The 12,047-nt window shown below is 45.8% G+C and overlaps 1 protein-coding gene across 1 annotated transcript in view; it reads left to right on the top strand.

The window, feature by feature from the left end:
* Positions 1–4,955, top strand: part of TSG101 (tumor susceptibility 101) — a 179,253-nt gene extending 174,298 nt beyond the window's left edge. Inside the window, exon 9 of the mRNA XM_053689347.1 lies at positions 3,629–4,955. Within this exon, the coding sequence (XP_053545322.1) occupies positions 3,629–3,718 (90 nt within the window). The 3' untranslated portion in view covers positions 3,719–4,955. The remainder of the gene's footprint in view (positions 1–3,628) is intronic.
* Positions 4,956–12,047: the final 7,092 nt, after the last annotated feature.

Raw genomic sequence — 12,047 nt, 5'->3', positions numbered from 1 at the left:
CACCCCCTCTCTTGCGCGCTCTCTCTCTCCCCCCTCTCTTGCGCGCTCTCTCTCTCCCCCCCTCTCTTGCGCGCTCTCTCTCTCCCCCCTCTCTTGCGCGCTCTCTCTCTCCCCCCTCTCTTGCGCGCTCTCTCTCTCCCCCCTCTCTTGCGCGCTCTCTCTCTCCCCCCTCTCTTGCGCGCTCTCTCTCTCCCCCTCTCTTGCGCGCTCTCTCTCTCCCCCCTCTCTTGCGCGCTCTCTCTCTCCCCCCCTCTCTTGCGCGCTCTCTCTCTCCCCCCCTCTCTTGCGCGCGCTCTCTCTCTCTCCCCCCTCTCTTGCGCGCTCTCTCTCTCCCCCCTCTCTTGCGCGCTCTCTCTCTCCCCCCTCTCTTGTGCGCTCTCTCTCCCCCCTCTCTTGTGCGCTCTCTCTCTCTTCCCCCTCTCTTGTGCGCTCTCTCTCTCTCCCCCTCTCTTGTGCGCTCTCTCTCTCCCCCCTCTCTTGTGCTCTCTCTCTCTCCCCCCTCTCTTGCGCGCTCGCTCTCTCCCCCCTCTCTTGCGCGCTCGCTCTCTCCCCCCTCTCTTGCGCGCTCGCTCTCTCCCCCCTCTCTTGTGCGCTCGCTCTCTCCCCCCTCTCTTTTGCTCTCTCCCCCCCCCTCTTTTGCTCTCTTCCCCCCCCCCCCCCCTTTTGCTCTCTTCCCCCCCCCCTCTCTTTTGCTCTCTTCTTCCCCCCTCTCTTTTGCTCTCTCTTTCCCCCCCCTCTCTTTTGCTCTCTCTTCCCCCCCCCTCTCTTTTGCTCTCTCTCCCACTTCTTTTGCTCTGCTCTCTCTCACTCCCCTCACCACCAGTCTATTGTGGTGATGGAACCACCTCTCTCTTTTGCTTTCTCTCCCCCCTCGCTTTTGCTCCCTCTCTCCCCCCTCTCTTGCTCTCTCTCTCCCCCCCTCTCTTTCTCTCTCTCTCTCCCCCCTCTCTTGCGCGCTCTCTCTCCCCCCTCTCTTGCGCGCTCTCTCTCTCCCCCCCCTCTCTTGCGCGCTCTCTCTCTCCCCCCTCTCTTGCGCGCTCTCTCTCTCCCCCCCCTCTCTTGCGCGCTCGCTCTCTCCCCCCTCTCTTGCGCGGTCGCTCTCTCCCCCCTCTCTTGCGCGCTCGCTCTCTCCCCCTCTCTTGCGCGCTCGCTCTCTCCCCCCTCTCTTGCGCGCTCGCTCTCTCCCCCCTCTCTTTTGCTCTCTCTTCCCCCCCTCTCTTTTGCTCTCTCCCCCCCCTCTTTTGCTCTCTCCCCCCCCCTCTTTTGCTCTCTTCCCCCTCCCCCCTCTCTTGCGCGCTCTCTCTCTCCCCCCTCTCTTGCGCGCTCTCTCTCTCCCCCCTCTCTTGCGCGCTCGCTCTCTCCCCCCTCTCTTGCGCGCTCGCTCTCTCCCCCCTCTCTTGCACGCTCGCTCTCTCTCCCCCCCTCTCTTGCACGCTCGCTCTCTTCCCCCTCTCTTGCGCGCTCGCTCTCTCCCCCCTCTCTTGCGCGCTCGCTCTCTCCCCCCTCTCTTGCGCGCTCGCTCTCTCCCCCCTCTCTTGCGCGCTCGCTCTCTCCCCCCTCTCTTTTGCTCGCTCTCTCCCCCCTCTCTTTTGCTCTCTCTCCCCCCCTCTTTTGCTCTCTCCCCCCCCCTCTTTTGCTCTCTCCCCCCCCCTCTTTTGCTCTCTCCCCCCCCCCTCTTTTGCTCTCTCCCCCCCCCTCTTTTGCTCTCTTCTTTCCCCTCCTCTCTTTTGCTCTCTTCTTTCCCCTCCTCTCTTTTGCTCTCTTCTTTCCCCTCCTCTCTTTTGCTCTCTTCTTTCCCCCCCTCTCTTTTGCTCTCTCTTCCCCCCCCCTCTCTTTTGCTCTCTCTTCCCCCCCCCTCTCTTTTGCTCTCTCTTCCCCCCCCTCTCTTTTGCTCTCTCTCCCACTTCTCTTTTGCTCTTCTCTCTCTCACTCCCCTCACCACCAGTCTATTTTGGTGATGGAACCACCTCTCTCTTTTGCTTTCTCTCCCCCCTCGCTTTTGCTCCCTCTCTCCCCCCTCTCTTGCTCTCTCTCTCCCCCCTCTCTTTCTCTCTCTCTCTCCCCCTCTCTTTCTCTCTCTCTCTCCCCCTCTCTTGCGCTCGCTCTCCCCCCTCTCTTGCGCTCGCTCTCCCCCCTCTCTTGTGCTCGCTCTCCCCCCTCTCTTGTGCTCGCTCTCCCCCCTCTCTTGCGCGCTCTCTCTCTCTCCCCCCTCTCTTGCGCGCTCTCTCTCTCTCCCCCCTCTCTTGCGCGCTCTCTCTCTCCCCCCTCTCTTGCGCGCTCGCTCTCTCCCCCCTCTCTTGCGCGCTCGCTCTCCCCCTCTCTTGCGCGCTCGCTCTCCCCCTCTCTTGCGCGCTCGCTCTCCCCCTCTCTTGCGCGCTCGCTCTCCCCCTCTCTTGCGCGCTCGCTCTCCCCCTCTCTTGCGCGCTCGCTCTCTCCCCCCTCTCTTGTGCGCTCGCTCTCTCCCCCCTCTCTTTTGCTCTCTCTTCCCCCCTCTCTTTTGCTCTCTCCCCCCCCTCTTTTGCTCTCTCCCCCCCCCTTTTTTGCTCTCTCCCCCCCTCTTTTGCTCTCTTCCCCCCCTTTTTTGCTCTCTCCCCCCCTCTTTTGCTCTCTTCCCCCCCCCCTCTCTTTTGCTCTCTTCTTTCCCCCCCTCTCTTTTGCTCTCTCTTTCCCCCCCCCTCTCTTTTGCTCTCTCTCCCACTTTAGGTTGAGAACCTGGGTTGCGCTTGCTGATTGGATGGCTAAATGCAGGCACCAATCAGCAAGCCCTATCCAGGGTACTGAACAAAAAATAGGCCGGCCCCAAAGCTTTCATTCCTGCCTTTTCAAATAAAGACATCAAGAGAACGAAGAAACATTGATAATAGGAGTACATTAGAAAGTTGCTTAAAATTGCTGCTCTATCTGAATCATGAAAGAAAAAATGTGTGTTTACTATCCCTTTAAGAGACGTTTCAAAGTGCTCCTCTCCACTTTCCATGAGTTAAACACATGGTTATATAGAAGCAGTAATGCCATAATAAAATACTCTAACACATTACATTTGTCCCTTTATTGTAAAGATGACAATGTCACTTTAATTTGAGAGAGAATAAACCAACTTCCCTCCAGGCCGTTATACAGTGCCTACTGTGGGGGTCTTTATTGCTAATATCGTTAATCTAAACGGTTTGCTCTTTTACATAAAAGTAAATACCCTAATTTTCTACTTCGAAGTAATGCTATTATTGTATGGTGATACTTAGTGTTATTAACCCATAATGGCAAACTACAGTGTCTAGCTCATCCTGATAACGTCTCATAGCTCACAAAAGAAATCTATATAAATGCATGGGCTCTTTATAGAGTGTGTTTGGGATCTTTCAGTATATGAAACTAGCTTGATGACCTGTTAACAAGTAAGTGCATATGAAGCGATATAGGAAAAAGTCCATGACCAGTAGATATATTCTATCCTGTGTATAGGGTAACAGGGATCTATTCCGATCTCACATTTTGCAACAAGCTAACAATCTGACCTCAATTGATATCCATATGCAGGAGCCATGGTAACCAGGACATACTTATATGTTCTATCTAAACTTTGTTGTACAATTCTGCTGGTACTGATGTGTTGTCTCTCATCTCCTAGCACGTGCGTCTCTTGTCTCGCAAGCAGTTCCAACTACGAGCTCTGATGCAGAAAGCCAGGAAGACAGCTGGACTGAGTGACCTGTATTAACCTCCACCAGAACTTTACTTTGTTGTTGACCCACATTTTTATTCTCCAATCTTCTTAAATCATTAGTAAACTGTTATAACTTATTTCTCATTGTTCAAATTGGTTAAGTATATTGAACTTAGAAAGGGCGCTGCCATGGGTTGATAATGCGCTTTGTGTTGTAATTAAAAAAATTATATATTAGATACAGATTTAGCAAATTGTGTTTCTGTTTCTAATGTGTTAGAGACCTGGAACACCAGCATTTTCTATCATAGCATTTCAAACAGCATAAAAAAATAAGTGATCAGAAGGTGACTTGTGCATTGGTTTTACAACAGGGACTCTTCTTCTTTGTTAAAAAGTAAATAATACATTCTACAGGTCTGATTTGCTGGACAAATGTTTTTTTTGGAACACTGAGGAATCAGATCTTTTAAAATCTCTGCACCAAAAATAAAAAAATGCAATATAGATCCGCTAATCTTCAGGTCACTTATTTTCCTTGCACATGTATTTTTTTTTTTTTTTAATGCTTTTTTTTTTTTTGTAAAGTATGATAGAAAATGTGGTAAAGCCATTTCTTTTTAATCCCCCATATATTGAACATTGCGTAAAACCGTACTAACCAGGGAGGCTCTTATGCACTGTGTTGCATGCTCTAAGGTGCAATAGCGGTTTGCTGCATCAGTATTTATTTCTGACCTAACAGGGAGCAAATGGCTTATGGTTTCATGCTGTAAATTGGAAGGGGCCAAATTGATTAAGCTGCAATTTTCATAAAGAATAAATCTGTCATTGCAATTTTGTTTTCTAATTTATATTACAATTAATCAGATGTATGTTTTGCCCTTTTTCATTTGTATATAAAGCTCCTGTATCATTTTTAACCTCTAGTTGTAGAGAACTATTGGTTGTCATGTTTTATCTGCTTTCTACCCCCTTTCCATTTAAATGTTTGTTGATTAATTTTTATATTTCCTATAAGACTATTACTTGGACAAAACAATACAACCACTTAGGTCTGCTTTGTTTTTGTGGTCAAAAAGTTATTTATCTTAGTATGACAGTGCACTGTTTAATTGCCATTTGTTTTTTTTATGTAGCCAGAAAAATGTTATAGTGGAAACCAGTATCTCAAACCATAAATGCTGTGTTTTTGCTTCTAATAATTTAAAAAAGATAGGAAAAAGTACTCTATTTTATTGTTTGCTCTGTAAATTTGAATTGATCTGAACTAAAATAACCATTAACATTCTGTGTTAAGATATTTGTTTTGTTAATATATCCACGAGTAGTTACAGATTATATTAGAGATATTTATTCTGCTCAATTTAAGGAGAGTTCAGGGTAAAGTCCGGCGCTGTGTTTGTAGATAGAATATACAGCAGCATGTTTAATAAACACATTACCAGAAGAGAAAAGCATTGGCACACAGCAGATTCATGGATTATTACTCATTGACTAATTGGCTGTGATATGAGTCTTTTCTTTCATGTAATTAGCAAGAGTCCATGAGCTAGTGACGTATGGGATATACATTCCTACCAGGAGGGGCAAAGTTTCCCAAACCTCAAAATGCCTATAAATACACCCCTCACCACACCCACAATTCAGTTTTACAAACTTTGCCTCCCATGGAGGTAGTGAAGTAAGTTTGTGCTAGATTCTTCGTTGATATGCGCTTCGCAGCAGGCTGGAGCCCGGTTTTCCTCTCAGAGTGCAGTGAATGTCAGAGGGATGTGAAAAGAGTATTGCCTATTTGAATACCATGGTCTCCTTCTACGGGATCTATTTCATAGGTTCTCTGTTATCGGTCGTAGAGATTCATCTCTTACCTCCCTTTTCAGATCGACGATATACTCTTATATACCATTACCTCTACTGATTCTCGTTTCAGTACTGGTTTGGCTATCTGCTATATGTAGATGAGTGTCCTGGGGTAAGTAAATCTTATTTTTTGTGACACTCTAAGCTATGGTTGGGCACTTTATATGTAAAGTTCTAAATATATGTCTTTAAACTTATATTTGCCATGATTCAGGATAATCAGTATTCCTTTATAATTCAGACTGTCAGTTTCATTATTTGGGATAATGCATTTTAATTCAATTTATTTTTCATTACCTTGAAAATTCTCAATTGACCATTTTCCCTGTGTGCTGTTAGGCTCGCGGGGGCAGAAAATGTTGCTTTTTATTGCGTCATTCTTGGCACAGACTTTTTTGGCACAAAATTTTTTTGTCATTTCCGGCGCCGTAGTTGACGCCGGAAGTTGTATTCTGTAAACGTCATTTCTCCAACATAGGTGTGTCCGGTCCACGGCGTCATCCTTACTTGTGGGATATTCTCTTCCCCAACAGGAAATGGCAAAGAGTCCCAGCAAAGCTGGTCACATGATCCCTCATAGGCTCCGCCCACCCCAGTCATTCTCTTTGCCGTTGCACAGGCAACATCTCCACGGAGATGGTTGAGAGTTTTTTGGTGTTTAAATGTAGTTTTTATTCTTCAATCAAGTGTTTGTTATTTTAAAATAGTGCTGGTATGTACTATTTACTCTGAAACAGAAAAAAGATGAAGATTTCTGTTTGTAAGAGGAAGATGATTTTAGCAGAAGTTACTAAAATCGATTGCTGTTTCCACACAGGACTGTTGAGCTGAAGTAACTTCAGTTGGGGGAAACAGTTGGCAGACTTTTCTGCTTAAGGTATGACTGGCCATATTTCTAACAAGACTATGTAATGCTGGAAGGCTGTCATTTCCCCTTATGGGGACCGGTAAGCCATTTTCTTAGTTAAATAAAAGAATAAAGGGCTTCATAAGGGCTTAAAAAACTGGTAGACATTTTTCTGGGCTAAATAGATTGCTTTGCTAGGCATATTTTGCAGATTCTAACTATTAATGGTTATTATAATCTTGGGGATTGTTTAGAAAAACGGCAGGCACTGTGTTGGACACCTTTCTTTCATGTAATTAGCAAGAGTCCATGAGCTAGTGACGTATGGGATATACATTCCTACCAGGAGGGGCAAAGTTTCCCAAACCTCAAAATGCCTATAAATACACCCCTCACCACACCCACAATTCAGTTTTTACAAACTTTGCCTCCGATGGAGGTGGTGAAGTAAGTTTGTGCTAGATTCTACGTTGATATGCGCTCCGCAGCAAGTTGGAGCCCGGTTTTCCTCTCAGCGTGCAGTGAATGTCAGAGGGATGTGAGGAGAGTATTGCCTATTTGAATGCAGTGATCTCCTTCTAAGGGGTCTATTTCATAGGTTCTCTGTTATCGGTCGTAGAGATTAATCTCTTACCTCCCTTTTCAGATCGACGATATACTCTTATATATACCATTACCTCTGCTGATTCTCGTTTCAGTACTGGTTTGGCTATCTGCTATATGTAGATGAGTGTCCTGGGGTAAGTAAGTCTTATTTTCTGTGACACTCCAAGCTATGGTTGGGCACTTTGTTTATAAAGTTCTAAATATATGTATTCAAACATTTATTTGCCTTGACTCAGAATGTTCAACTTTCCTTATTTTCAGACAGTCAGTTTCATATTTGGGATAATGCATTTTGATTTGACCATTTTTTCTTACCTTAAAATTTGACTTTTTCCCTGTGGGCTGTTAGGCTCGCGGGGGCTGAAAATGCTTCATTTTATTGCGTCATTCTTGGCGCGGACTTTTTTGGCGCAAAAATTCTATTTCCGTTTCCGGCGTCATACGTGTCGCCGGAAGTTGCGTCATTCTTTGACGTTATTTCGCGCCAAAAATGTCGGCATTCCGGATGTGGCGTCATTTTTGGCGCCAAAAAGCATTTAGGCGCCAAATAATGTGGGCGTCTTATTTGGCGCGAAAAAATATGGGCGTCACTTTTGTCTCCACATTATTTAAGTCTCATTTCTTCTGTTATGTGTGGTCAGTCCACGGGTCATCATTACTTCTGGGATATTATCTGCTCCCCTACAGGAAGTGCAAGAGGATTCACCCAGCAGAGTTGCTATATAGCTCCTCCCCTCTACGTCACCTCCAGTCATTCTCTTGCACCCAAAGACTAGATAGGAGGTGTGAGAGGACTATGGTGATTATTCTTAGTTTTTAGAACTTCAATCAAAAGTTTGTTATTTTACAATAGCACCGGAGCGTGTTATTACCCCTCTGGCAGAGTTTGAAGAAGAATCTACCAGAGTTTTTCTTATGATTTTAACCGGAGTAGTTAAGATCATATTGCTGTTTCTCGGCCATCTGAGGGAGGTAAAAACTTCAGATCAGGGGACAGCGGGCAGTTGAATCTGCATTGAGGTATGTAGCAGTTTTTATTTTCTGAATGGAATTGATGAAAAAATCCTGCCATACCGTTATAATGAACATGTATGTATACTCTACACTTTAGTATTCTGGGGATGGTATTTCACCGGAATTACTCTGTAAAAGTACATTAAACCTTTTATTAGGTATTTTTCATGTTAAACGTTTTTGCTGGAATGTAGAATCGTTTGCATTAATGAGGTACTGAGTGAATAAGTATTTGGGCATTATTTTCCACTTGGCAGTTTGCTTGTGTTAATTATGACAGTTTCGTTTCTCTCTCACTGCTGTGTGTGAGAGGGAGGGGCCGTTTTTGGCGCTCTTTGCTACGCATCAAAAATTTCCAGTCAGTTTTTCTGCATGATCCGGTTCATCTCTAACAGAACTCAGGGGTCTTCAAACTTCTTTGAAGGGAAGTAGATTCTCTCAGCAGAGCTGTGAGACTTATATAGTGACTGTGATTTAAAACGTTGCTCTGTAATTTTTATGTTTAAAATTTAATTAGTGTTATTTTACTAATGGGAACAAACCTTTGCTAAAAAGTTGTGTTGTTTGTTAAGAGTGATGCTATAACTGTTTTTCAGTTTATTATTTCAACTGTCATTTAATCGTTTAGTGCTTCTTGAGGCACAGTACGTTTTTATTAAATAAAATTGTAACCGAGTTGCATGTTTATTGCCAGTGTGTTAAACATGTCTGATTCAGAGGAAGACACCTGTGTCATTTGTTCCAATGCCAAGGTGGAGCCCAATAGAAATTTATGTACTAACTGTATTGATGCTACCTTAAATAAAAGCCAATCTGTACAAATTGAACAAATTTCACCAAATAGCGAGGGGAGAGTTATGCCGACTAACTCGCCTCACGTGTCAGTACCTGCATCTCCCGCCCGGGAGGTGCGTGATATTATGGCGCCTAGTACATCTGGGCAGCCATTACAGATAACATTACAAGATATGGCTACTGTTATGACCGAAGTTTTGGCTAAATTACCAGAACTAAGAGGCAAGCGTGATCACTCTGGGGTGAGAACAGAGTGCGCTGATAATTCTAGGGCCATGTCTGATACTGCGTCACAGCTGGCAGAGCATGAGGACGGAGAGCTTCATTCTGTGGGTGACGGTTCTGATCCAAACAGATTGGATTCAGATATTTCAAATTTTAAATTTAAATTGGAAAACCTCCGTGTATTACTAGGGGAGGTCTTAGCAGCTCTCAACGATTGTAACGCTGTTGCAATACCAGAGAAAATGTGTAGGTTGGATAAATACTTTGCGGTACCGGCGAGTACTGACGTTTTTCCTATACCTAAGAGATTAACTGAAATTGTTACTAAGGAGTGGGATAGACCCGGTGTGCCGTTCTCACCCCCTCCAATATTTAGAAAGATGTTTCCAATAGACGCCACCACACGGGACTTATGGCAAACGGTCCCTAAGGTGGAGGGAGCAGTTTCTACTTTAGCTAAGCGTACCACTATCCCGGTGGAGGATAGCTGTGCCTTTTCAGATCCTATGGATAAAAAATTAGAGGGTTACCTTAAGAAAATGTTTGTTCAACAAGGTTTTATATTACAACCCCTTGCATGCATCGCGCCGATCACGGCTGCGGCAGCATTTTGGATTGAGTCTCTGGAAGAGAACCTTAGTTCAGCTACGCTGGACGACATTACGGACAGGCTTAGAGTCCTTAAACTAGCTAATTCATTCATTTCGGAGGCCGTAGTACATTTAACCAAACTTACGGCTAAGAATTCAGGATTCGCCATTCAGGCACGCAGGGCGCTGTGGCTAAAATCCTGGTCGGCTGATGTAACTTCTAAGTCCAAATTACTTAATATACCTTTCAAGGGGCAAACTTTATTTGGGCCCGGTTTGAAAGAAATTATTGCTGACATTACAGGAGGTAAGGGCCACGCTCTACCTCAAGACAAAGCCAAAGCTAAGGCTAGACAGTCTAATTTTCGTCCCTTTCGGAATTTCAAAGCAGGAGCAGCGCCAACTTCCACTGCACCAAAACAGGGAGGAGCTGTTGCTCGTTACAGACAAGGCTGGAAGCCTAACCAGTCCTGGAACAAGGGCAAGCAGACCAGTAAACCTGCTGCTGCCCCAAAGACAGCATGAACCGAGGGCCCCCGATCCGGGACCGGATCTAGTGGGGGGCAGACTCTCTCTCTTCGCCCAGGCTTGGGCAAGAGATGTCCAGGATCCCTGGGCGCTAGAGATCATATCTCAGGGATACCTTCTAGACTTCAAATTCTCTCCCCCAAGAGGGAGATTTCATCTGTCAAGGTTGTCAACAAACCAAATAAAGAAGGACGCGTTTCTACGCTGTGTACAAGATCTATTATTAATGGGAGTGATCCATCCGGTTCCGCGGTCGGAACAAGGACAAGGGTTTTACTCAAACCTGTTTGTGGTTCCCAAAAAAGAGGGAACTTTCAGGCCAATCTTGGATTTAAAGATCCTAAACAAATTCCTAAGAGTTCCATCGTTCAAGATGGAAACTATTCGGACAATCTTACCCATGATCCAAGAGGGTCAGTACATGACCACAGTGGATTTAAAGGATGCTTACCTTCACATACCGATTCACAAGGATCATTACCGGTATCTAAGGTTTGCCTTCTTAAACAGGCATTACCAGTTTGTAGCCCTTCCATTCGGATTGGCTACGGCTCCAAGAATCTTTACAAAGGTTCTGGGTGCCCTTCTGGCGGTACTAAGACCGCGAGGAATTTCGGTAGCTCCGTACCTAGACGACATTCTGATACAAGCTTCAAGCTTTCAAACTGCCAAGTCTCATACAGAGTTAGTTCTGGCATTTCTAAGGTCGCATGGATGGAAAGTGAACGAAAAGAAGAGTTCTCTCTTTCCTCTCACGAGAGTTCCATTCTTGGGGACTCTTATAGATTCTGTAGAAATGAAGATTTATCTGACAGAAGACAGATTAACAAAGCTTCTAAATGCATGCCGTGTCCTTCATTCCATTCAACTCCCGTCAGTAGCTCAATGCATGGAGGTGATCGGCTTAATGGTAGCAGCAATGGACATAGTTCCCTTTGCACGCCTACATCTCAGACCGCTGCAATTGTGCATGCTGAGTCAGTGGAATGGGGATTACTCAGATTTGTCCCCCACTCTGAATCTGGATCAAGAGACCAGAAACTCTCTTCTATGGTGGCTTTCTCGGCCACATCTGTCCAGGGGGATGCCGTTCAGCAGGCCGGACTGGACAATTGTAACAACAGACGCCAGCCTTCTAGGTTGGGGCGCTGTCTGGAATTCTCTGAAGGCTCAGGGACAATGGAGTCAGGAGGAAAGTCTCCTGCCAATAAACATTCTGGAATTGAGAGCAGTTCTCAATGCCCTTCTAGCTTGGCCCCAGTTAAAGACTCGGGGGTTCATCAGGTTTCAGTCGGACAACATCACGACTGTAGCTTACATCAACCATCAAGGAGGGACAAGAAGCTCCCTAGCAATGATAGAAGTATCAAAGATAATTCGCTGGGCAGAGTCTCACTCTTGCCACCTGTCAGCAATCCACATCCCGGGAGTGGAGAACTGGGAGGCGGATTTCTTGAGTCGCCAGACTCTTCATCCGGGGGAGTGGGAACTTCATCCGGAGGTCTTTGCCCAAATACTTCAACGTTGGGGCAAACCAGAGATAGATCTCATGGCGTCTCGCCAGAACGCCAAACTTCCTCGCTACGGATCCAGATCCAGGGATCCGGGAGCGGTTCTGATAGATGCTTTGACAGCACCTTGGAACTTCAGGATGGCTTATGTGTTTCCACCCTTCCCACTGCTTCCTCGATTGATTGCCAAAATCAAACAGGAGAGAGCATCAGTGATTCTAATAGCGCCTGCATGGCCGCGCAGGACTTGGTATGCAGATCTAGTGGACATGTCATCCTGTCCGCCTTGGTCTCTACCTCTAAGACAGGACCTTCTGATTCAGGGTCCATTCAAACATCAAAGTCTAACTTCTCTGAAGCTGACTGCTTGGAAATTGAACGCTTGATTTTATCAAAACGTGGTT

This window comes from Bombina bombina, chromosome 7, assembly GCF_027579735.1.
Source record: "Bombina bombina isolate aBomBom1 chromosome 7, aBomBom1.pri, whole genome shotgun sequence".
NCBI classification, from domain to species: Eukaryota; Metazoa; Chordata; class Amphibia; order Anura; family Bombinatoridae; genus Bombina; species Bombina bombina.
This window is presented reverse-complemented; position numbering and strand designations above follow the sequence as displayed.